The following is a 26,057-nucleotide window of genomic DNA, read 5'->3' on the forward strand; positions in this document are numbered from 1 at the left end:
GTTGTGTGTGTGTAAAGTGTGAAAGTTGTTTTTTTGGGCTTTTTGTGGCTGTGTGAGGTTCCTGCTTGTTGCAGGGGCCATTTTGGGTCTAGCATAGCTGCTTTTACATTGTGGGTGAGCCAGTTGATGTTTTTTAATTTTTGTTTGGTGTGCGTTGGAAGAGGGGTAGTCTTATACGGCGAGTATAGCCCAAACCCTATATTTTAACAAGAAAATTAGGGGGTCATCTTATACGCCCAGTCGTCTTATACGCCGGAAAATACGGTACTACATTGCAAAAACATATGGACTATACATCTCGATCAGGGCAAAGCAATAGACGCAATCTATGTAGACTTCTGTAAAGCCTTTGATTCAGTGGTACATGACAAATTACTTCTAAAACTAAAATGCTATGGCAATTCTATACCCCTACATAAATGGATAGCTGCCTTCCTGTCAAATAGACAACAAGTGGTCAAAATAGGAAGTGCTCTATCAAATCCTGTACCTGTTAATAGTGGTGTTCCCCAAGGCAGTTTTAAGTCCAACACTCTTCATACTTTACATAAATGACCTTTGCGATCATATTAAAAGCAACTGTGTTCTCTTCGCTGATGATGTTAAACTATTCAACACCACTGACAATGCAACTACCCTTCAAAAAGACCTTGACTATGCGTCAGATTGGTCTAACAAGTGGCAACTTCAAATCTCAACCAACAAATGCTCTGTCTTAAACATTGGCAAAAAAAAAATCATAACAAAAAATACAAATTAGAGGGACATGACCTTGTAGATGACCCTCACTCTGTCAAGGATCTTGGAGTACTCATTTCTAAAGATCTAAGTGCCAGAGCCCACTGTAACAACATTGCCAAAAAGGCACTAAGAGTTGTTAACCTAATCTTGCGTAGCTTCTTCTCTGGTAATATTGTAGTACTAACTAGAGCATACAAAACATTTGCTAGACCAATTCTTGAATACAGCTCATCTGTCTGGAACCCGCACTGCATATCGGACATAAATACTGTTGTGGCCCCGCCCTCTGAGCCTGTCCCATCGGAGGAAGAAAGCTCCGAGCATGAGGAAGAGGAGTCAGCCAGGCCTCCCTCTCCAGGCCCCTCCCCTCTGGCATTGTCTCAAGTGCCGGCCGAGGGAGAGGAGACAGCTGATTCGAGTCAAAGTGATAATGACACATCATTCCTGGACGCACGCCTCCGAAGGCGTGATAAACGTTTGCAGCAGCTTGGGAGGCGTGCTAGGGATTAGAACTGAGTCACTGGACCACACCCCAGAGACCACACCCCAGAGACTATATAATAGAGAGTGGTGGTCAAGGATCTTTTGTGACGAACAAAGCAAAACCTTGGACAGTCACTAAAGCCTCGTCCGGAACTGCTGGGAGGAATATTATTTCTGTTTGGACTTTCTTGAACGTTCGTATCTTATCTGTCTGTTTGTGAAAATAAAGTAACTTGGCAGATGGTGTGTCTATCGCTGCCAAGTCGGAGATAAGAACTGGGTGCGTTCCAAAGTGTTTCCTTAACCCTCGACTGGCTGTGTGTGTGTGTGTGGGGACGGGGACAGATCATCTTGTTCGTCACCCCATACTCCATCGTTAACCCACGATGGACCAACAGCTGCAGCAGCAGTTACAGCAGATACTGCAGGCCAATCAGCTTCTGCAACAGCAAGTAGCACAGCTAACTGCCCAACTTGCTTTGGGAAATGCTCCTGCAGCTCCACCTCCTCCCCCTCCCCGTCCGAGATGCCCAGTGAACGTGCCAGATAGGTTTTCTGGGCAGCAGGAGATGTTTCCGGCCTTCTTGGGACAATGCCAACTGTTTATGGCAATGAGGCCGGAGGATTTTCCGGATGACCGGGCTCGGGTGGCATTTGTTATCAGCTCCCTCTCGGGCACTGCCGCCCGATGGGCCACGCCCCTGTTGTTGCAAGATAGCCCCTTGCTCCTGGACTTTCAGGGCTTTTTACAACACCTGCGCACCATGTTTGAGGACCCCCTCCGGGTGCAGACGGCAGCGAGGCGCATCAAGGACCTCCGCCAAGGCAAGCGCCCCCTGCAGGACTATATTGCAGAGTTCCGACTGCTAGGCCAGGATTCGGCTTGGAATGAGGTGGCGCTGATGGACGCCTTCCAGGACGGCCTTTCCGACGAGATGCAGGACGAGCTGGTTCGTGTGGAGGCGTCACCGACCCTCGACGCGCTGGTGACCCAATGCCTGCGTATCGACGCCCGCTTGCAATGGCGACGGCCCCGTCGGGCTCTTCCGGAACCATCGACAGCGTCGGCACCCCCGCGTTTCGCACCGACAGCGCTCCGGACCGCACAGCGTTTTGTGGCGACGGCTGAGGAGCCTATGGAGCTCGGAGCAGCCAGACCTCAACTGACGGCCCAGGAGCGGATGCGGAGACGTCAAGGGGGGTTGTGCCTCTATTGCGGCGAGGCGGGACATTTTGCCGCCTCGTGTCCCCAGAAGCGGAGTGGACCGCTCAGGCCTGTTCCGGAGTCTCGGCGTGACCTGCCGGGAAACGGGCCAGGCCTGGCCTAGGGGAAACTCTGGGTCAGGCACGTGACCATGCCCCGCCGGAGTCGGCGGCTGTGGACTGTGAGCCCCCTCGGCACCTGATTTTGAACACCCGGGTGTTGTTGGCTAACCGGTCGGAGGGGCTCCAAGCGCACGCGCTGGTGGACTCGGGGGCCACCACGAACTTTATGGACCAGGCCTTTGTGGCCCATTACAAAGTCCCCTTGGTTCCAGTGGACCCTCCGTTGAGGGTTGAAACTATAGATGGGCGGGAACTCGTGGCGGGGCCCATCAAAACCGCTACCCAGCCCTTGCGCCTCACCATTGGAAACCACGAGGAGGCGATCCAGTTTTACGTAACGGCGGATCTGCACTTTCCCTTGGTCCTGGGGATGGCCTGGCTTCGGGCGCACGACCCTCAGGTGGCGTGGTCGAGAAACGCCATCTCGTTCCCAAGCCTGCAGTGTGTCGACCACCTTCGCCACACCTGCGCCGGCCAGGACGTCTCTGCCCCAAACGTCTCCTTGCCTCCGGAGCTGACGCCCTTCGCTGACGTGTTCAGCGAGAAGGAGGCGGACCGCTTGCCCCCGCACCGACCCTACGACTGTGCGGTGGACCTAATGCCCAACGCGCCCCTGCCATCGGGACGCCTGTACTCCATTTCGGAGCCCGAGCTGGCCGCCTTGCGGGACTTCCTGGAAAAGAACCTGGCCCGTGGGTTCATCCGGCCTTCGACCTCCCCGCTCTCGGCCCCGGTCCTCTTCGTTAAAAAGAAGACGGGGGACTTGCGCCTGTGTTGCGACTACCGGCGTTTGAATGCCATCACAGTGCGAAATCGCTACCCCCTGCCGCTGATCCCGGAGCTGATGGAGAGGTTGCGGGAGGCCTCGATCTTCACTAAGCTCGATCTCCGAGGGGCTTACAACCTGGTGCGCGTGAGAGAGGGGGACGAGTGGAAGACGGCGTTCGGCACGCGGTACGGACACTTCGAGTATACCGTCATGCCGTTCGGGTTGACCAACGCCCCCGCAGTCTTCCAGCACTTGATGAACGATGTGTTCCGGGACATGCTGGATCGGTTCGTGGTGATCTACTTGGATGACATTTTGATCTATTCCCGGACCCCGGAAAGTCACCTCCAGCATGTCCGCCAGGTCCTGCAGCGCCTGCGGGAGCACCAGCTCTATGCGAAGTTGGAGAAATGCTACTTCTTCCAGACTTCCATAGAGTTCCTTGGGCACATCATCACCCCCGAGGGCATCGCGATGGACCCGCACAAGGTGGAGGCCTTGCGCAGTTGGGAACCCCCGCGTCGGGTGAAGGACGTCCAGCGTCTGTTGGGATTCGCCAACTACTATCGGACCTTCATCCCGGGCTTCGCCACCCTGACCTTGCCGTTGACCCAGCTCCTTCGGAAGAAGGTCCCGTTCCAGTGGGGGCCCCCGCAGCAGCAGGCCTTCGAGGTCCTCAAGCAGGCCTTCCTCACGGAGCCAGTCCTGAGGCACCCCAATCCACACCGTCCGTTCGTGGTGGAGACGGACGCGTCCAACGTGGCGATTGGGGCGGTGCTGCTACAGGCTCCGGTAGATGGCGGCACTCTTTTTCCCTGTGCATACTACTCCCGGAAACTCAACCCTTCTGAGCGCAACTACACCATCTGGGAAAAGGAGTTGCTGGCCATCAAGGCCGCGTTCGAGGCTTGGCGACATCACCTCGAGCGGGCCCGACACCAGGTGGAGGTGCGGACGGACCATCGGAACCTGGAGCACCTCACCACGGCACGGAAGTTGAACCAGCGGCAGATCCGGTGGTCGTTGTTTTTCGCCCGGTTCAACTTCCACGTCACCTACATTCCGAGCAACCTCAACCAGAGGGCGGACGCGCTATCCCATAAGCCGGAATACTTTTGCCCCAAGGACTCCCTTCCCCCCCGGACGGTGCTGCCAGCGGACTCCTTGGCCGCGGTCCAGGAACCGGTGGACCTGCGGGCTCAGGTGCTGGAAGCGCAGCGACGGGACGACTGGTCGCAGCAGCGGAGAGCGGACGTCGGCCCCGCGTCCCCATGGACTGTGGAGGAGGGCTTGCTCAGACATCGGGGTCGGCTGTACGTGCCCACGAGTCCGCTCCAAGCCCTCGTCATGAACCAGTGTCATGACAACCCCGCGGCGGGGCACTTCGGCTTCTTTAAGACTTTGAACCTGGTGACACGGACTTTTTGGTGGCCTCGGGTACGGCACGACGTGCACGCCTACGTGACGTCCTGTGTGACGTGCCGACAGGCCAAAGCCGCGTCCGGCCCCCCTCCTGGACTCCTCCAGCCGCTGCCGACACCGGAGAGACCGTGGGGAGCCATCTCCATGGACTTCCTGACAGACCTGCCCCTGTCCGCTACGTACACGACCGTCCTCGTGGTGGTGGATGCACTCACGAAGATGGCACATTTCATCCCGTGCCGCGGCCTGCCCTCGGCCCGCACCACGGCTCGCCTGTTCCTGCAACATATCTTCCGCCTCCACGGCCTGCCGGACCGGGTGGTTTCGGACCGCGGGGCCCAGTTCACGGCCCGCTTCTGGAAAAGCCTGATGGCCGCGCTGGAGGTGCAGGTGTGCCTGTCGTCGTCGCACCATCCGGAGACTGACGGGGGCACGGAGAAGGTCATCGGCATACTGGAGCAGTACCTCCGCTGTTTTGTCAACCAGCAGCAGGACAACTGGGCCGAGTACCTTCCCCTGGCGGAGTTCGCTTTAATAACTCCCAACACACCTCCACCCAGATGACCCCGTTCCATGCCAATGTCGGATACCATCCACGGCTTTTCCCGTTGACCATCATGGACTCCCCTGTTCCCGAGACCCGGGACTTCCTCTCAGAGCTGCAGGTGGTGCAGCAACTGGTGCGGCGGCAGCTGATCCGGGCGAAAGAGGATTATAAACGGTTCGCCGATCGCGCCCGCCGGGCGACGCCACCGCTGGAAGTAGGAGATCGGGTGTGGTTGTCCACGAAACACCTCCCCACGGACCGGCCGGTACGGAAACTGGCCCAACGCTTTATCGGTCCCTTCCCTATCGAGGCGGTCATCAATCCGGTGGCCTACCGGTTGACTCTACCCCGCTCCATGCGGCTCCACCCTGTTTTTCATCGGTCCCTCCTGATCCCTGAGGCCCCCGCGAGCCATCTCCGCCGCCCGCCGCCGCCTGCCCCCCCAGCCGCAGCCGACGAGGACGACGCCTCGACGTACGAGGTGGACAGTATCCGGGACTCCCGTTGGCTGAAGGGGCGCTTCCAATACCTCATCGCCTGGAAGGGGTACGGGCCCGAGGATTTCACCTGGGTGGACGCGTCTGCCGTTCAGGCCCCTGACCTGGTGCGGGCTTTCCACGAACAGTTCCCGTCCCGACCCCATCCCGACCGTCAGACCCGGGGGAAGGGCCCTGCGGTGGGGGATAGTGTTGTGGCCCCGCCCTCTGAGCCTGTCCCATCGGAGGAAGAAAGCTCCGAGCATGAGGAAGAGGAGTCAGCCAGGCCTCCCTCTCCAGGCCCCTCCCCTCTGGCATTGTCTCAAGTGCCGGCCGAGGGAGAGGAGACAGCTGATTCGAGTCAAAGTGATAATGACACATCATTCCTGGACGCACGCCTCCGAAGGCGTGATAAACGTTTGCAGCAGCTTGGGAGGCGTGCTAGGGATTAGAACTGAGTCACTGGACCACACCCCAGAGACCACACCCCAGAGACTATATAATAGAGAGTGGTGGTCAAGGATCTTTTGTGACGAACAAAGCAAAACCTTGGACAGTCACTAAAGCCTCGTCCGGAATTGCTGGGAGGAATATTATTTCTGTTTGGACTTTCTTGAACGTTCGTATCTTATCTGTCTGTTTGTGAAAATAAAGTAACTTGGCAGACGGTGTGTCTATCGCTGCCAAGTCGGAGATAAGAACTGGGTGCGTTCCAAAGTGTTTCCTTAACCCTCGACTGGCTGTGTGTGTGTGTGTGGGGACGGGGACAGATCAAATACAATAAAGAGAGTCCAGAGATATTTTACAAGAAGAGTCCTCCATTCCTCTACCCACAATAAAATACCTTATACCAACAGATTCCAAATTTTGGGCTTAGACAACTCAGAACTATGCCTTCAGCCTGACCTAAGTGTAGTACATAATATTATCTGCCACAATGTCCTACCTGTCAATGACTACTTCAGCTTCAATCACAACAATACACAAGCAAATAATAGATACAAAGTCAAGGTAAACTGCTCCAAACTCGATTGCAGAAAATATGACTTCAGTAACAGAGTGGTCAATGCCTGGAATGCACTACCTGACTCTGTGGTTTCTTCCCCAAACCCCCAAAACTTTAACCTTAAACTGTCTACTGTTGACTTCACCCCATTCCTAAGAGGTCTGTAAGGGGCGTGCATAAATCGTGCACCAGCGTGCCTACCATCCCTGTCCTAATATTCCCTTTTACTTACTCTTTTCATGTATTCAAATTATGTTTATACTTTTACCTGTTATCTTATATATGCTTGACTAAATAAATAAATAAATAAATCTCACCTTTCGGGGCCACATCAAGAGGCTCCAGCAGGCTTTCGTGCTCCATGTGGCATTGATAGCGGTCCCTCTCTTTGGGATCAGTCTGAATGCTGAGCCAGTAGCGGTAGGTCCTAACCGTGTTGGGGGCCACAGACCCATGGGAGGTATCCTGCAGCCAGTCCTCCCCGTCCTTGGTCCAGGAGGCATCGATCTCCCTGGGATAGAAGCCATCCATGTGGCAGACATGTGTCTCCATCCCATCCTTCATCTTCGTCCTGCTCATTGTCACCATGAGGGTCTCTGCAGAAACGGCACCCCCAGAATTCAGTCTGAGCCCCTCCAGAGCCTGGAAGGTGGATGAGAAACTTGGAGGGGCAGGAAAATCTCTCACTACTTCCCATTCCACACCTGCAGCATCTCCAAGATCACTCAGCAACTTTATGCATTTCATGAAGTCTTCTGCAGTTCACAAATCTTAATAAAATTTGCTACCCAAAATACCAGACACTTCCTGATTTTTGTTAACAAATGAAAGAAGAGTAAATCTGTGCCCAGCATAACTGGTGCTTCTCTGCTGGAGGCAGGAAACGGGAGGAACAGAAGCTAAGAGAGGATCTAAGAGCATTTCATCAGGATTGGCCAAATATTGTGATGGACTTTTACATCATCAGAAGCCAGTTCTTTGGACTGGTCCCTGCAGATTCACCAACTTCTACTAAGTTTTTTAAAATTATATTTTGTAATTTTTAAAATGCAAATAATACAAACATAGTACATATACATCTAAATAGAAAAAAGAAAGAAAGAAAGAAAGAAAGAAAGAAAGAAAGAAAGAAAGAAAGAAAGAAAATAAAGAAAACCCCCCTAATATTACAGTACAGTGCACCCACAGAGACCCTGTTTCCCCCCCTCTTGTATTTTTTCAACTATATAACAACTAAAAGATATACAATATATTCCAATTGTCCCCTTATCCCTTCCAAAATAACATACATTCTTGAGTAGGTTTATTCCCTTTGCCTTCCACCAACATTGATTTTGTAAAATCCCACCATATTTCATTATAATTGTTTGCTTTTATGATCCCTTTTTTAAATTTAATTTCCATTGTTAATTTATCATTTGTTGCCGTACTCCAAATTTCATTATACCACTCATTTCTTTGACTATCCCAATTTCGTCCCCAATATTTAGCCATCACTAATCTAACTGCCATTATCAAATTTACAATCAGTTCCTTTTTTGTTTCATATATATCCTGGTTTTCCACCAGCAACAGTAACGCACTTCTCAGTGACGTGTCTAAATTTACATTCAAGAGAGCTCTGATCATATAAAACTTTCGCCTTTCACCAACTTCTACTATGGAAAAACCAAGGGATTAAAGCTCAGGTATGTTCATATCTGGACCCAGTCAGATTTCTGCAAGAAATTAGTTTACCACAATCCTTCAGTTAAAAAGAGCCCAACCTTTCCCTCCCTGCAGCCTCTCACCTTTCAGGGCCACATCCAGAGGCTCCTGCAGGCCGACGTGCTCCACGTGGCACTGATAGCGGCCCCTCTCTTTGGGATCAATCCGGATGCTGAGCCAGTAGCGATAGGTCCCATCTGCGTTGGGGGTCACAGACCCATGGGAGGTATCCTGCAGCCAGATCTCCCCGTCCTTCCTCCAGGAGGCACCGATCTCCCTGGGATAGAAGCCATCCATGCGGCAGACATGTGTCTCCATCCCATCCTTTATCTTCGTCCTGCTCGTTGTCACCACGGGAGGCTCTGCAGAAAAGGCACCCCCAGAATTCAGTCTGATCCCCTCCAGAGCCTGGAAGGTGGATGGGAAACTTGGAGGGGCAGGAAAATCTCTCACTACTTCCCACTCCACAGCTGCAGCGTCTCCAAGATCTTAGGTCCTTCCCTTTAGGGGAGGGATAGCAATAGCCCTTAGACTTATATACGGCTTCACATTGCTTTACAGCCCTCTCTAAGCGGTTTACAGAGTCAGCATATTGCCCCAAACAATCTGGGTCCTCATTTTATCAATCTCAGAAAGATGGAAGGCTGAGTCAATCGTGACCCGGTCAGGTTCGAACTCTTGGAGTGAGCAGTGATTTAGCTGGCAATACTGCCTTCTTAATGGTATCTTTTACCTTGAATATTTGCCTCTTATTTTTTAAGGATTGGTATCGCCTAACAGTGAGTTAAGTACAGAGTTTCATTTGCTTCATCCCTTGTAAGATTGATCTGTCCCCCTAGAGGAGAAGAAAGGAACTAATTCTTCCTTTAAACCCCCTCAGTCATCTGGCCAGGATAGAAATCGTGTCAGCCTTTCCATATGAAGCTTTTAACTTGCCAGGAACACAGCCCAGCATGTGGGGGTCCTCTTGTGACACACACACACACCAGATGTCAATTCTCAAAATGACTTTAACATGAAGCCATATTTTCTTTGCTTCGTTTCTTAATTGCCATGCATGGGGGGTGGGGGGTGGGGAGGGTAGGGGAGCCTATGGAGTGTAGAATGTTTTCCTCCAAAGTGCCAGACATAACAGCAATATGGCTCATGAGAACCAAGATGCCCTCACAAGGGCTGGAGGGAGTGCCGGGAAGTTCCCCCCTTCCTGCCTGGTTGGTTAACATGACATGTGACGCTAGTGGGATGGATAGTATCTATTCTTTCAATTATACCAAAGCACGGGAATTATTCAGAGTTGGCTTCGCATTTGAACGTGCTGATATAATGTATCCAATAAGCGAGGTCTTTGAGAAAAGCTACAGCCTCAGAGTCTTGAACTGATTGGGATCATTACTCGGAGCAATGATACCGGGATTAGGAGCAAGACTCCAGGAAAGGCCCATCACCTATCCTACCGCCCATCTCCATCACTCTTTCCTCAAGACTAAACAGGCTAAGCCTCCTTCTATTTGTTGTGGCCCCACCCTCCGAGCCTATCTCATCAGAGGAAGAAGGCTCCAAACATGAAGAAGAGGAGTCGGCCAGGCCTCCCTCTCCAGGCCCCTCCCCTCTGGCACTGCCTCAAGTGCCGGCCGAGGAAGAGGAGATTAGCCAGGAGCCAGGTGTCTCCGATGAGAGCGAGGGAGGTGATCTGTCGTTCCTGGATCCACGCCAACGAAGGCGTGATAAACCGTTGCAGCAGTTAAGGAGGCATGCCAGGGATTATAACTGAGTTACTGGACCACACCCCAGAGACTATATAAGAGAGTGTGGTGGCCATTTAAGACTCTGTGACGGACAAAAACTAACTCTGGCTAGTCACTTGAACAACGCCTAAATCTGCCGAAGGTTCCTTGTTTTGAACTGGACTATTTGCAATTTGTATGTATTTTCTGTTTATCTGATGAAGTAAAGCCCTTGGCAGTCGATGCTCGTATAGCTGCCAAGTTTTAGATAACAACCTGTGTGCGTGCCAAGTGCTTTCTTAACCCTCGGCTGGCTGTGTTTGTGTGTGTGTGGAGACGGGGACAGAACGCTATTCATGTCCAGAGGATTCCATTTCCAGTCCCAGATCAACCTCAACTGGAGCTTATTCTTATTAATGGGGCTTGTCCAGAGCTGGACATTCCCCTTGAAGATCAGGGCAGAACACAGGGAGAAAATTACCTTCAACGTTGGATATAGATACACATACATCTATATACTTTATGCTTCTGACTCTTATCCAGTCTCCTTTCAACCGCTATTACATAACATTTTTAGCAAGCCACGTTTCCTCCACCCAAGACTTGCTTCACTTTTGTTTCCTAAGTGGTCACAATCTAAAGCGAGGAAGCGGTGCTACTTTCTGCTGGGGAAAACAGTGAGACCAGCAGCCCCTTAGACAGCTACTGATGCATGGGTCCAGCCACTTTATGCATTTCAGGAAGTCTGTTGCAGTTCACAAATCTTAATAAGATTTGGTACTCAAAATAGGGGCTACCAGACACCTCCTGATTTTTGTAACAAATCTAAAATTAAACAAGAGTATATCTGTGCTCAGCATAATTCCTTTCTTGGAGGCAGGAGACAGGGGAAGAAGAAAGGCTAAGTTAGACTCTAAAGGCATTTCATCAGGACTGGCCAACTCTTGTGATGGGGTCTGTTGCTTGCTTTACGTCATCTGAAGCCAATTCTGTGGACTGATTCCTGCAGGTCCACCAACTTCTACAATGGAAAAACCAATGGATTAAATCTCAGGTAGGGTCACATCTGGACACAGCCGGGGTCAGATTTCTCTTCCACAATCCTCCTGCCTGCCAAAGGCCCAGCCTTTCCCTCCCTACAGCCTCTCACCATTCAGGACCATATCCAGAGGCTCCTGCAGGCTATCGTGCTCCACGTGGCACCGATAGCGGCCCCTCTCTTTGGAGTTGATCTGGACACTGATCCAGTAGTGGTAGGTACCATCAGCATTGGGGGCCAGAAACCCATGGAAGGTGTCCTGCAGCCAGACCTCCCCGTCCTTCGTCCAGGAGGCATCGATCTCCCTGGGGTAGAAGCCATGGACTCGGCAGATGTACGTCTCCGTTCCATCCTCAGCTTCCGTCCTGTTGCTCAGCGTCACCACTGGGGGCTCTGTAGAAAAGGCACCCTCAGAATACAATCTGAGCCCCTCCAGAGCCTGGAAGGTGGATGGGAAAACTGAAGGGGCAGGAATATCTCCCACTATTTCCCCCTCCACACCAGCAGCGTCCCCAGGAATTTTAGAAAATGCTCGAAATCTGGAAAATGCTCAACCACAAGGACTCCTGATTTTGAGTCTTTCCCAGGGACTCAGCCTGAAAAACCTCCGGCAGCAAATTGAGGGTCCAAGGAAATTCCTCTCTGACTGTTTTGAACTCTGACTGATCCTGGGCTGCTCCCTTCAGGGGAGGGATAGTGGAGATGCTCTTTTAAGTTCCCTTTCAAGACAACAACAACAACTCTGAGGTTTTCCCTACTTTTCATGTCCTCTTCTGATCCCCTGAATCTGAGGCTGCCCCAGGCCTCTTTCCAAGGGACACAATTACAATTTCAAGAAGAGCAAAGAATCAGAATCAAAGCAAAAAGGGGCTCAGGACTTCCGGAATGTCTCACTGGTTAATTTGGAAAAGAGATTCAGCCTTTCAAAAAGAGGCAGAGAGAAGGGATGCCAATGGAAGCGAGAAAGGGTCTACCCAGGCAGGGAGGGGCTGCTGGCAATTGTGGGGAGGGGGATTCCCCAATGGCACCTAATCTCACCCATCTGATCCCGGAGGTCTAGATGGGAAAAGCACAGGGAAAGATGGTAATAATGTGAATCCCGCTGTGGGGCGAGGGGTGTTCCTGAAGGTGGGGAGGGGGTTGTTCCAAAGAAAGAGTCACTAAGTCAGAATTGGGGGAACCTGTTTGAGGTCTAAGAGAAAGATTGACAGAAACTTTGCTTCCCCTTCCCTCCCCCGGGAAGAAAAGAACCCTTCATCCATGATCTTTTTTGCCCAAGTGGGGACACTGATAATGTCTTATGGATGGTAGAAGTGGAGCCCTCTAATGGTGGGGGTGGGAGGGAGCCGCGCGGGTGATAATGGGAGCGACATGGCGTTCCCATGTAACACCCCACCTGTGTGAGCTGCACTGGCTTCCGGTGGTCTTCTGGGTGCGCTTCAAGGTTTTGGTTACCACCTTTAAAGCGCTCCATGGCTCAGGACCTGGGTACTTGCGGGACCACCTACTACCACCAATAGCCTCCCATCGGCTGGTACGCTCTCATAGACAGGGGCTCCTCCGGGTGCCGTTGGCCAAACAATGTCAACTGGCAGCTCCCAGGGGGAGAGCCTTCTCTGTGGGGGCACCTACTATCTGGAACGAGCTCCCCCCGGAGATACAGAGGATCCCGGATCTGCGCACCTTCCGCCGCGCTCTAAGGACCTTTTTATTTCACTAGGCGAGCCTGGCCTAACTTTCTCCCTCTTTTTAAACATTTAAAATATTTTTTAGTATTTTTAATATTCAAAGTTTAAATTTGTTTTAAATTGATTGGGTTTTAAATCTGTCTGGGCCAAACTATTTAATTTGATTTTATCTCTGCTTTTTAAATTTTGTATGTATGTATTTTATTGTTGGCTGTTCACCGCCCTGAGTCCTTCGGGAGTAGGGCGGTATATAAATCAAATAAAAGTAAAGTAAAGTAAAGAGGTACACCATCAGGTACAAGGCAGGGAGGGAGCCCCCTGTGGGATACAGGGGGAAGGAGAGTTAATGGGGGAAATTAGGGGTGCCTCTCACACTGGACTAGTGGGTTTTTTACCAAAGAGCCCCAAGTGGCCCCGTTGCCTCATTGTGGGCAGTGAACAGTGATTGTCCTGCCTGAACCACCCAGACAGCTGCCAGGCAGAGTCTGCATTTCCTGGTCCATTGAATGGCTGCCTGGCAATGCGAACCAAACAGGGCTTCCCGTGTCCTGCAAGAGGGGCTGGAAGGGGAGGAGGAGGAGGATTCCCTCCAGGGCAAACAAGGGGCCTATCAGACCAGGGACCCAAAGGGAAAGAATGCGTGCAAGAAACCTGGATCCAGATGCTCACCTCTCCTCAGTAGCGTCTCATTCCCGTAGGACAAGTACTTCTCCAGCCACTCAGTGCAGATTTTCTCCAAGTAGACCTCGTTTCTCTGATTCCATCCTGGAATAGCATCCCATTTCCTCTGGGTGATCTGGGCCTGGGGATCGGGAGCCACCCAGGTGAGGGTCTCCTTGTCAAAGGTGAGGAAGGTCCTCCCTTCGTAGCCAAACTGCATAAACCCTCCTTTGCTCCCGTCTCTCCAGAGCTCACAGCCATACATCACCTGTATTATGTGAAGTCCTGAAATAGGGACAAGATGATGGTTTGGGGAGTCCTCAAGATAAAGAGAGATCCCCCTCCCTGCAGGGACTTTTGACACTGGAGGGAGGCACTGATTCCCCCATTTCCTCCCTAACAATCAAGGGAAAGAAAGCCCCCATCACTAACCGCCCTTCTCCCCTCCCTCTACCTGCCTCCCTGCATTTCCCCCCTCTTCCCAGGACGGAGTCCCTGAAGCTCCCCAGGAAAAGGGAATCTGGAAAAGCCAGCAGAGGATCCCAAGGGAGACCGAGAAAAGAAGGAGTCACTGAGAATCTCGTGGCCTCAAAGAGGATCTAGTTGATCTACATAAAAGCTTGCAGGGATCCCTATAATCATAAATCTTGGGTCTTCAGTCAGAAATAGCACCAAACTGCAAGGGCTGGTTCCCTTTTTGAGCTAAGCAGAAGCAAATGATGGCTCCGTGCAATGTGGAATGAAGCCTCAAAGGGAATATTTTCCTTAACAACAGCAACAAGTGGCCCCAGTCTGATCTGGAGACCCAAAGGGTTATTGACCTTTGAGATGGGTTTGAAGTTCATAAACTCTGCAAGGCCCTGGAGAAGATATTTCAACTTCGAGTGAACAGATTCTTGGATTTAAACGAAAACTGAATGTTTGAAAAAACCAAAAGGAAATCTTGAAATGTTTCTACTCCTGTCTGGGCTTGAGAGGGAGGAAGGAGGTCAGGAATTCTCAAATCTAATGGAAAACCTCCTGTAAGGACAGTTGAACTAAACTGACCAGTCCTTTCCCTCCCTTTCCACACCCAGGAATGACGGGTGAAGGATCCTTTCTCTGCATCTTCTGCTCAGCCAGAAAACTTCCCTTTGGAGGAAGAGGAAGAACCTCGGGAGCTGCAATCTGATCCTGCCCTCGAGAGGAGATTCCCTGATCTCCCCATGGGAAAAATAGTTCTGGATTTCTGCCCAAGATTAATCTCCTGCCATTCACAGGAAGGCCCTGAACATGTGGCAGCAGTTTTCAACCTCTGGGAACAAGCTCTGTCGTACTTCAGAAGCATCAAAAGCTAAGACAGAAATTGTCTTATTTCACTTGAAGATGAAATGTGTTCTTATTTCAAGTTTGGCACAGAACTGAATATTTGTGCAAAAAAAAAAAAAAAAGCAACCACAGGGATCCCATCTAAAAGGCAAGTTTCATCTTTTATTATTAGTTATTATTGTTAATGCATCTCTACAGGTCTATGGATGAAACAATTTCAGCCTATCTCTGAGCCTGGATGTTCAGGGGGTTTCCTGAGGTCTGAAAAATAGTTCAAGGGTTCCTGCAGGGTCAAAAGGTTCAGAAAAGCTGCTTTAGAGGGGCTAAAATATATTTAAGTTTAGAACTGCCGTGAAGAATATCAGAAATCATTGCTTCATGACGTCTTTCTTTACTAATTTTCTTCCACTTGTTTTTTTTTTATTTATTATTTTTTACTTTTCTTTAATTGGTTTCCATTCTCTCCTTTACTTAAAAAGAGAATTTTATCTTCTGGTTGAAATGTTTTAATAAAAATTATATGTATAAAATGAAAAAGGCCAACAGGATGTCAGGGATCATTGAAATGGTATTGCAAAAAACACAGAGAGGCTAATATCACAAAGCCTTTACATAAATCAAAGGTGGAAAGGAGGCTCCCCTCCACTCTGGCCAGTCTCCTTCCTCCTTTCTCCACCAGGGGGAGCCCTCTGGGTCCAGCTCTGCTCCCCTGAGGGGCCAGCAGGGGGCCTGGAGGGATCTGGGGAGACCCTCAGGGATCAGGGCAGAACTGGCAGAGCTCTGGGATCTACCTGGAGGGGGATAGGCTAGGAAAGGGCAGAAGAATTGGGGGCTGCATGCAGGGCCGGATTTAGATGAAAAGAGGCTCTAGGCTATTCCACTTATGAGGCCCTTTCACCAGGGGTGGGATTCAATTTTTTTAACAACAAGTTCTGTGGGCGTGGCTTAGTTGGGGTGTGTGGCTTGGCAATCATGTGACTGGGTGGGCGTGGCTAGCTGGTCACGTGACTGTGTAGGCATGGGTAGCTCATCATGTGACCGGGTGGGCATGGCTATGTGCATAGGGACTACTCAGAGGGCTGAAAAAAGTCATTTCTGACTGGGCCTCGCACTTTTGACCAGTCCTCACACTTATGACCATCCTCACATTTATGCCCGTGCAGCTTTCTTAACAACCATGTCACTCATTTCACAACTGCTTCTCTTCACCATGGTGACAAGATAGGGCAAAAATGTAAAATGTGAGGACAGTCGTAAGTTAGAGGACTGGTCAAAAGTGCGAGGACCAGTCAAAAATAACTTTTTCAGCCCTCTGAGTAGTCCATATGCACAAAAGGACTACCCAGAGGGCTGAAAAATGTGATTTCTGACAGGTCCTCGCACTTTTGACCGGTCTTCGCACTTATGACTGGTCATCATTTATGCCCATTGTAGCATTCTTAACAACCGTATCACTCATTTCACAACTGCTTCTCTTCACCATGGTGACAAGATAAGGCAAAAACGTAAAATGTGAGGACAGTCGTAAGTTCGAGGACTGGTCAAAAGTGCGAGGACCAGTCAGAAATAACTTTTTCAGCCCTCTGAGTAGTCCATATGCATAAAAGGATACAGCAAAAGAGAGGGATGAAGGAAGGGAAGGGAAATTAGAGTAGGAGTGAGGGTAAGAGAGGGAGGAAGAGAGGAGAAGGAGAAAGGAAGAGGAAGTAGGGAGGAGAAGAAGAGGGGGAGGAAAAGAAAGTAAGAAGGAAAGAAAAGAGAGAGGTGGTAGGTTTGAGGAGAAAGATTGCTGTACAATAAAAAAGATGAAAGGGAAGAAAGCCAACCCCAAACAAATATAAAGATATTAAGATAAAGAATGAATTGTTAAACTTTAAAGAATAAAAGAGAACAAATATGAATAAATAATAATTAGAAACACACATACAAACATACAATGTATTTTCTTTGAACAGAGTATTTGGCTGGTTCACAAATTTAAACAGTGTTTAGTCATTTCAATTAAATTTACAATTTCTATATTTCCTTTTTGCCATATTTATTCCTCATCTATTTTTGTAAAAAACCAATATTACCCTTCATCCTCATCTCTAATCTTAATCAAATTCAATTTTTCCCTTCTATTCTATATTATACCCCTTCCCATTGTCATCTATTTTTATATCCATCCTCACATTGGTTAATTATGTAATATTAGTTGTTTAATATAAATTCAACATTTTAATATAAATCAATTAGTTATATAACTACCTTTTTTGTATATTAATCAATATGAACATGAATATTCCAATTATTTCCATGCAATCCAATTTCTTACAAATCAATTAATTATATTTACCAATAATAATAAACCAAATAATTTCCCCCATATATTCCTCCAAACCACAAGTTAACCATTTCTGCTTTCAGAAATATACAATAAATAGTATCTCAATTATTACAATTCCCTAGTTAAATAGAGCTTTTTTTCTTTTGTGTTTTAAAATTCTGAACTCTCCTCTTTTTCCCTAAATTTCCCATTGTTTGCACCTACCTTTTTTGGTGAGGAAAAAGAAAAGAATTCTGCCTGCCTAATTTTCCAACCTTGCAGCAACAGCAAAGCAGTTTCAGTTTCGTTTCTTTGCAAGGAAGCAGAAGAGCCCTGAGCAAAACAGCCGAGACAAATCAGCTGAGAGCTGGGAGGCCAATTAGCCTATGCTGAAGCTCCGGGGGCCAATAAAATTACAAAAAAAAAACACCGAACCCTTTGTTAAATTGCTGGCTCCCCCGCCCCTCGCCCACCACTATTTATTGGCAATAAATAGTGGTGCGGAGGGGTGGGGCAAGCCAGCAATTTAACAAACGGTTCGGCTGCACCACTGGCTCTAGGGCGGCCCTTTGAAGCCCCGCGGCAAGAATTTGAAGTTTTTTTTTCCTCTAGCCATCGGAGGCAGCAATAGATGGGGAGTGGGCGGGGCGATCCAACAGAGCAGAGAGTGAGGGTGAGTGAAGGCTGGAAGCTGCTTTCTCCATCCGGAGCCGGTGGGGAACCACGTGGCAGCCCACGTGGATCCCAGGCAGCGGAACTCAGGCTAGGGAAGGGGTGGGCAATTGTGGCTCTTTTACAGCCAAGCTGTCTCAGGAATTCTGGAAGTTGAAGTCCACAGGTTGTAAAAGAGCCACAATTGCCCACCCCTGGCTACGGTAGGCTGGCGCCACGCAGGTGGGAGGCGAGGGGCGGGCGAGCCAGCAATTTAACAAAGGGCTCGGCCGAACCCCCTAGAACCCCCAGAATCCCACCACTGTGTAGGCCCCTCTGGATCTTGAGGCCCTAGGCTGAAGTCTAGTTAGCCTATAGGAAAATCCGGCCCTGGCTGCATGTCCTTGTGAGGAAGGAAGGGAAAATGTTTGTGGAGAAGGTATACCTCCACCAAAAGCAGCCTATTGTGACACACACATTTCCTTGCAGCCCCCCAAATAAGGTTCATTGAAGGTGAATCTTGTCCGCAAAGATGGCAGAAGGGGGGGGGGTTGCTGAAGAAGACCTCCCCCCCCCTCCAGGACAGCCCCACCAAGAGGGCAGGGCAGGAGTTCAGCCTGAGGGACCAAGAATGGGAAGCCATGAGGGCTCTGACCGACTCAGGAAAAGCCCCAAATTGGGGGAGGGTGTTTCCTTTTCTGTTTTGTCCTGTCCCCAAGATGGAAATGATACTGTGAATGGTCCTGTGTATCACCCCTCCCCCCCATCCAAGAGCCCCTCCCCCCCATTTGGGCCTCCCTGGCCACTCTTTCCAAGCGGAGGATAGGAAGAAGCTCCTGGCGTCTCTTTCGGTCACTTTTTGCCTCAGTTTATATCAACATCTATATCCTGTCACCATTCGGACAGATAGATGGATAACTTTAAAAATGTTTTTCTTAGAACTGCAATTGGCAGATAAGGCGGGCTAACGAGGCACAGACAATCGTACTGATTTTTTAAAAAGAATCAATGCATTAAAAAGATTTATTAAAAGGTGTGGAAGCAGCTTTTCCCTTCGAAGGGTCCCCCCTTTCTACCCCCCTCTGGTTCCTGGGGAGGGGATTATGGGGCTGGAGGAGCCACCCGACCCATCACTCACCTTCGTTCTGGTTGTAGCGACTCCTCAGAATCTCCAGGTTTTCTCTGAACGCCTCCTCAGTGCCACGTGCCATCCGGGTGTTTCTGTCCCAGTACTGGGGATCCTCCTTCCCCACCTTCTCCATCCAGGAGACTCGAGGCTTCATCCTCCGGCTGTGGCTGTCGTAGTGAACAAAGACCTGACCGTCCACGTACCCCACAGTGACAAAGTGAGGCAGCCCCTGACTGGGGTCCGAGATGGCAATGTAGAAATACTTCAGGGAGTGGGAGGAGGCGCCTGGAAGGGGCAAAGTTAGGGGGCTTCAGCTGAGGGACTCTGATCCCATGGAGGCTCCAATCTGAGGCTCTGGGGAGGAAGAAGGAAGAGGAGAGTTGGGGGGCAGAGGAGGAAGGGGGGAAGGAAGGAAGGGGGAGATGGTGGAAGAGGAGGCAGGATGTGGAATGAGGGAGCGACTGAGAGGGAAAAAAGCAGCTTCTGGAGGGCCTGAAGGGTTGGAGGGAAGGGAAGGTGGGGGGGGTGAGAGAGGAGGGGAGGGGAGGGTCCCCCAAACTTTACCTGCCCCAATTGTGCCCTCCCCCCTTCCAGCAAGGCCTCCCTCAAACCCCCTTCTGGATTGCTCACTCTCTGCCCCAAGGAGGCTGCAGTTGCCCTACACTCAGAATCTCAAAAGCGGCAGGAAACCCCACCCGGTTACCCCAACTTTCCATTCACAGTAAAAAAAAAAAATCTCCCTTCACTGTTAGCAGCATGGATGATTAATAGCTGCAGACTTTAGGGGAGATTTTGTAAAACAGAGTAGGAAAAGGGGGAATCCAGGAGAGACCAGAGGCCCAAGGGGAAAGTCAAAGCAACTGACAGGGAGATATGGGGAGGCAAAGGGAGGAAGAAAAAGGAGTAGCAATGCAGCCCACCCCCCGGCATCTTCTCCTCACCACCCCCCAAAGCTCAGAGATCCCTCCCCCCCCAAAGTTCAGCCATCTGAGCAGGAATCAGCTTTGAACCCCGGACTCAGAGGGGCTCCTCCTCATCCCACAGAAAATTTCACTGCGATTATCCCAAGAGTTCTGCATTTCAGCAACCCAATTAGGGCACTGGAACCATCATTCCCAGGCGCTTGCAATGCACCACATTTACTCTGAATCCCACCTGTCATTTATCAAGAAAATAGAATTATTATTGTTCCTTAACATCTATGCTAAATGGAAAATTCTAGACTGTTTCCGTGGCTAAATGCCAGTTGAGGAAGTACAAAAACAAAAATAGAGGTTATGCTAGCAAAAACTAGGTTACGGTTAAATTGCTAAAACGAAAGTGAGGTTTTTTTTGGGGGGAAGTACGTATCATATAAGATAGATATTTTCGATAGGATGTTGTGCCAAGGGGTGAGGGGAGGGGGTAATGCTACTAAACACCTCATTCTGGGTTCCCCTTGTCTGCACCCCTGTTTGCAAATATGTGAATAAAATATTTGCTGCTTCCAAGTTATTGTCTCTGATACCAGAGGTGGGCTTCAGTCTGTTCGCACTGGTTCGGGTGAACCGGATATTAATTTTATGTCCAGTTCGACGAACCGGTAGTTCCCACGACTGGCTGGCCCCACACCACCCTGCCTCGCCCCTCCCAGGAGTCCCCGTGTAGCCCGTTTTGGCTCCCAGGTAAGTGCAGGGAGGCCTACTAAGTTGAAAACGGGGCACGGGGGGTGTGGTGCGCCCCCCCCATGGCCCATTTTCCTCCCGGGGGCTGCAGGGAGGCCTACTAGATTGAAAATGGGGCATGGGGGTGCAGCATGCCCCCCCAGCCCATTTTTGCTCCTGGAGGGGTGCAGGGAGGCCGACGAGGCCACGCCCACCATGGCCACACCCATCCAGCAACCGGGCAGAGACCCGGTTATTAAATTATTTGAATCCCACTGTAGTTCCATATGCGAACTCGTACTGTTTCTGACACACCCTTCCCTTTCTATAGAAGCTGTTCTGAAACTTGTGCTCCTTTGGCGCTGGTGCTATTGCTATTCCACAGAAAATCTGTGATTATCCCAAGAGAGAATAAATAAAGAATTTCAGCCACCCAATTAGAGTCTGAAACCATAATTCCCAAGTGCCTGAAAGGCACCAGATTTATTCTGAATCTCACTTTCTCTGAAAGTTTTCCTTTTTGATGCTGAACAAAGAAAGGCCGAAATGCCTCTCTGCCAGCTTGGGAAGGGATTGTGATCGCGGCTACCCAACTCTTTATATGATCAGTGACTCTCAATGTAAAGGCCTAAATTAGTGTTTCTCAGACTCCGACACTTGGACTTCAACTCCCAGAATCCCCCCTCATCCCCAGAAATGCATGGGGCCTCTCCACCCTGCCCCCACCCCCTGCCCACACTGAAGCTGCTTTGGGAATCCCTGCTGCCAACACCCATGTTTGAGTTACTATCATGCAAAGTCCTGACTAAGAAGCATCAGAGTTTTTTCAGCCTTTCCTCGGAGGATAGACTAAATGCTCAAGACATAAACTATGGAAAATATGACCAAAAAAATCACATAAAATCACTGTTTATTTTTAATTGTCAGAATACAAATATGGAAGAGACTCTAAGGCTGCCCAATTAACAGAAAAACAACAGCTTGTAAGTGGGTTAAAAGAATCAAAAGAAACTAAAATACTCCTGGGAAATTGAATAAGCTGGAAAATCTCCAAGGCCCCTTTTTGGTGTCTATTCTGAAAGCTCTTCAGATCAGAAATTCTTCCAGAGCACCAAAGATTTTAAAGATAATTTACGGGACTTATTTGGGCAAAACCTGGGTCAGCACAGAAAAAGGAAAGACTTGCAGAGACCAGAAAAATAAAGTCCTACTGCCCATTCCCTCCAGTATGGTCTCCCAGTCCTTCCCAGTGGAAGGCAAAGGCCTGGGCCTCCTTCTTCCTGCTCCTCCCCACAATCCCAGGGGCTTCTCAGAGCTTTTGGGGAGAGGGAGCCCCAGATCCACTTCCTGCTCTGGGGAGATTTCAGAATCCAAAGCAAGGTTGAAATGCTCCTGGTTCGGATGGCGGGTGGTTCGGAGAACCGGTAGCAAAAATCCCTGCACCACCCCCCCCCACTATGCCCAGCTGAGCCGCACGATCATCAAAGGCTTTTTTTTTTACTCTTAAAAGCATTTTTTCTACAACCTCTTCCGACGAAAAAATGCTTTTAAAAGTAAAAAAAAAAAGCCTTTGATGATCGCGCGGCTCAGCTGGGATAGTCAGAGGCTTTTCAAAGCATTTTTTTCTGCAACCTCTTGACCGAAGAGGTGGTTAAAAAAAAATGCTTTGAAAAGTCTCTGACGATCCCACCTGAGTTGCCTGATTGGCGGAGGCTTTTCAAAGCATTAGAAAAAAATGCTTTGAAAAGTTTAAAAAAATGTGAATGCGAAGATACTACGTATTATCATATATGGTGAACATGTAAAAAAAATTAAGGCTTTTTGGATAAAAAATATGGTGGATTATTCAAAATATTTTAAAGAAGAAGATAAAATTTACCCCACAGTTCTTTTTGTTGGGTATAATCACAGACTGTACGGTTATAGAGACTAAGTTGATTTTAAACTTAATAACAGCAGCCAGACTTCTGATGGCGCAGTACTGGAAGAAGGAAGATTTACCTACTATTGAGGAATGGATATTAAAAGTAGCGAACCTGGCAGAGATGGCAAAAATTTCAGCATACCTGAAAGATCATTCAAATGAAAGATATATATATTGGAGTGGAGAAGATGGATTGACTATATTCAAAACAAGTATCAGACTAAGAAGTTTCAAATAGCTTATGAATGAAATATTTAATCTAATTTTTAGTTTATGTTTATAGTTTTCTGAACTATGTGGAGTTAAAGACCTAGGGAGAATTTGAAGTCTATAAAATGTTAGCATATTTTAGTTTTATATTTGTAAAATGCTATACCCGGTACTTGTTCTGGGAAGTCCAGGGAGGGGGGGTGGGGGAAAGGGGGAGGGGGAATGGGTGGGTGGGTGGGCGAAGGGGGTGGGAATGGATGAGGGAGGGGGGTTGGGAGGGGGGGGAGAAAATGTTTGTATCTTTGATAAAACTTTTTAATAAAAAAAAAAGTTAAAAAAATGGCCACGCCCACCCAGTCACATTACCCCACCCCCGCCAAGCCATGCCCACAGAAGCGGTAGTAACAAATTTTACATTTCACCCCTGATCCAAAGGGATCAGAGCTTTTCTCCAACAGAAGGAGGGGGGATGGGATCTTGTGGGGCTGAGTAATGAGGAAGTCTGAAGTCTGCCTGAGAGGAGAAATGTGTGAATGTAACGCAGGTTGGGCATCCTGACAATCGTGAATCCTCCTCAAGTCAGGAACAGCTGCTGAGTTTGAGCCTGTCTGTGTCCAAGCGAGTCGTTCATTTCACGGTCATCACCCAGAGGTGCTTCCCTTCTTCTTCTACCTCCAATCCACCTATTTATCGTTAAGATCCTGCCAACTATTTCGATGCCTTTTGAAAAGCTGGTGCATTGATAGTTTCTCGGAGCAAAGAAGCAGGAACACCCCAAGCCCCCCTATCTGATTCCTAAGGAACAATAGTACATTTCAAATATTTCTGATTCTGCAAACTGACCCATGCCGAGTTCTCCTGAAATGGAAAAAGGAGGATTTTGGGTGGAAAAAATCCTGCCTGTCCTAGAAAAAAGCCCTGGGGACATTGGGGCTTGGGGGGGTGGGGGTGGGCGGTGTTGAGGAGACAGTGACACTCAACAAAGACAGATCTTTAAGAAAATTATTCAAAGGAGCGTTTCTCTCTAGGCTCTTTTCCTGCTGCATTCACCTTAACCCAATGGCTCAATTGCAGCAGCCTCCATGTCGGACAATACACGGAACCGAGTGGAGAAACAAGCTGGTCCTCCCAGCACCAGAAGCCAGAAAGACCCACGCAGTTGTCCAAAGGAAGGAGAGACCAGCCAGGCGGAGGGGTTGGGTGAAGGCAGCCAGGTGTTTGTGAACTGACCTGGTTACCTGCAAAGGATGCTTTCCAACAACCTCCACTTTGGGGGAGGGAAAGCATTGGACTTGGGAGTCTGCAGGTAGACTTGATTAACATCTGGAGGGGCCACCCTTGTCCTATTCCCAGAGGAGCTCTCCTGAGACGGGGGAGGGAGCAGAGTCCCATCCGTGCTTTGGGGTCCCTTCTGAGAGTGGCCAGAGGGGGAGGGAGAGCGGACTAGAAAGAGGACCGAATCTGGATTCTCTTCTGGGAATAATCTTTTGGGGGGGAGGAGAAAGAGGAAGATTCCCTGGATGGATTCCCAACAGCAGAAAAAGAGGCCGGAACCCCCAACATCCCCAAAAATGACTTACTGAAGCAGCTCTCCCGTAGGGCGACCGCCACCAATATCAGGAGCGATACAGAGCGCACAGCCATCCTGGCCGCCATCCTCAACCTGCGCTCCCCTCTTCTGAATTCGCAGGCAGAGAAACGCGCTCTGGATGATCGACAATGCAACAATCCAAGAGCAAAAGCTGGTGATTGGCTAATCTCAACCAGTAGAAAAAAGATATTGCCATGTCGTCATTGTTGCTGGGCAGACGTCCAGGTGCAACCGACGAGACAGTTGGGAAAAGGAAAGCGAAAGTGGGGCTTCTTTGCCCTCCTGAAAATGTGAATCACGGCAATTGCATCAGTAATTCAGGCAAAGCAAAGAGCCTTCATTAAGGGCTGTCTGTGTGTGTGTGTGTGTGTGTGTGAGAGAGAGAGAGAGAGAGAGGGAGGGAGGGAGGGAGGGAGGGAGAGAGAGAGAGAGAGAGAGAGAGAGAGAGAGAGAGACAGGAAGCTGCCCAGAAACTTGCAACCTCTTGTGCTGTTTTCATCCTGTCTCTGTGGTTTCAGCAGGTTCTGACCAGTTGTGGAGAATCAGTAGCGGAAATGTTGAGTAGGTCGGAGAACAGAACACCTCTGACTGGCCCCGCCCCCATCTATTCTCTGCTCCCGAGTCCCAGTTGATCGGGAGGGAATGGGGATTTTGCAGTAACCTTCCCCTGGAGTGGGGGGGGGGAATGGAGATTTTACAGTATCCTTCCCCTGATACGCCCACCAAGCCATGCCATGCCATGCCCACCAAGCCATGCCCACAGAACCGGTAGTGAAAAAATTTGGATTTCACCACTCTTAGAAAGGGATGTTTTTCTCTAACAGTACTCACAATGAGTAATACAGGTGGGAGTAGCTGTGGAAAAGTGTTAATAGTAACAGTACGGAAGTATGTCTGTGTGTGTGTGTTTGTGTGTTGTCTAGAGACCTGTGTTGTTGTTGGCACTTGTGTGTCTTGAGTCCACCAAGCCTGATATAGGTAAAATAACCTGTGATGGGCGGTGTGTGTGTGTGTGGGGGGGGGGGATCAAGTCTTTTTATAGGTTACAGAAACAAATACAAAATTGGCATATCTGATATGTCAAACAGCAAGAGATCAAACAATCAGAGATGGACAAGTAGCGAACCTTGAATAAGAGAAAACAATGATTTTAGATGACATTCTTTTTCTCTTTTTTTAGTGAATTTTAGTGGCAAACTCGTGAGGTGCAAATTCTGTTTTCCAGATAAATTCCAAACACAAACACATCTCAGCTGAGGCTGCCTCTGATTCTCGCTCTGAATTGGAGCTCACCTGTAAAGAGGACAAATCACTCACTTGATGCTGCTCTGCGTCTATTTTGATGTTTCTCTGCAAAAAGAAAAATCAGTCAAAGCTCAAAAGAATCCACCAGAGATCATCAAATTTCCCCCTCTGTAGGAGCCCCAGGAGAGGTTTTCACACTTGTTTAACCACAACCACTCCAGGCTGCTCCTATTAAGAAAAACAGGAAGATCTGCAAACTACAAACAGACCACCTGACTTGCCTCTGAGAGGGACGGAGAGGAAATGGGGTTTTTATTTATTTATTTTTTTGAAAAAAAGTTTTTATTATTTTTTATAATCAAACAAATAACATTTTCACTTGTATATTTAAACATTTATAAACCCACCCTTCCACCCCACCTTCCCACCCCCCTCCCCCAACTTCCCAGAAGAAAAACAG

The 26,057-nt window shown here is 49.2% G+C and overlaps 1 protein-coding gene across 1 annotated transcript in view; it reads right to left on the minus strand.

Annotated features, from left to right (window-relative positions):
* Window positions 1-24,417, minus strand: part of LOC139309892 (class I histocompatibility antigen, F10 alpha chain-like) — a 34,906-nt gene extending 10,489 nt beyond the window's left edge. Inside the window, exons 1-5 of the mRNA XM_070934080.1 lie at window positions 24,342-24,417; window positions 18,994-19,269; window positions 13,598-13,873; window positions 11,352-11,633; window positions 6,849-6,863 (exon numbers count right to left, since the gene is read on the minus strand). Of these exons, the coding sequence (XP_070790181.1) occupies window positions 6,849-6,863; window positions 11,352-11,633; window positions 13,598-13,873; window positions 18,994-19,269; window positions 24,342-24,417 (925 nt within the window). The remainder of the gene's footprint in view (window positions 1-6,848; window positions 6,864-11,351; window positions 11,634-13,597; window positions 13,874-18,993; window positions 19,270-24,341) is intronic.
* Between the last annotated feature and the right edge of the window lie 1,640 nt (window positions 24,418-26,057).

Source organism: Pituophis catenifer, unplaced genomic scaffold (assembly GCF_029215685.1).
Source record: "Pituophis catenifer annectens isolate HBS135680 unplaced genomic scaffold, rPitCat1.0.hap2 SCAF_2, whole genome shotgun sequence".
Lineage (NCBI taxonomy): Eukaryota > Metazoa > Chordata > Lepidosauria > Squamata > Colubridae > Pituophis > Pituophis catenifer.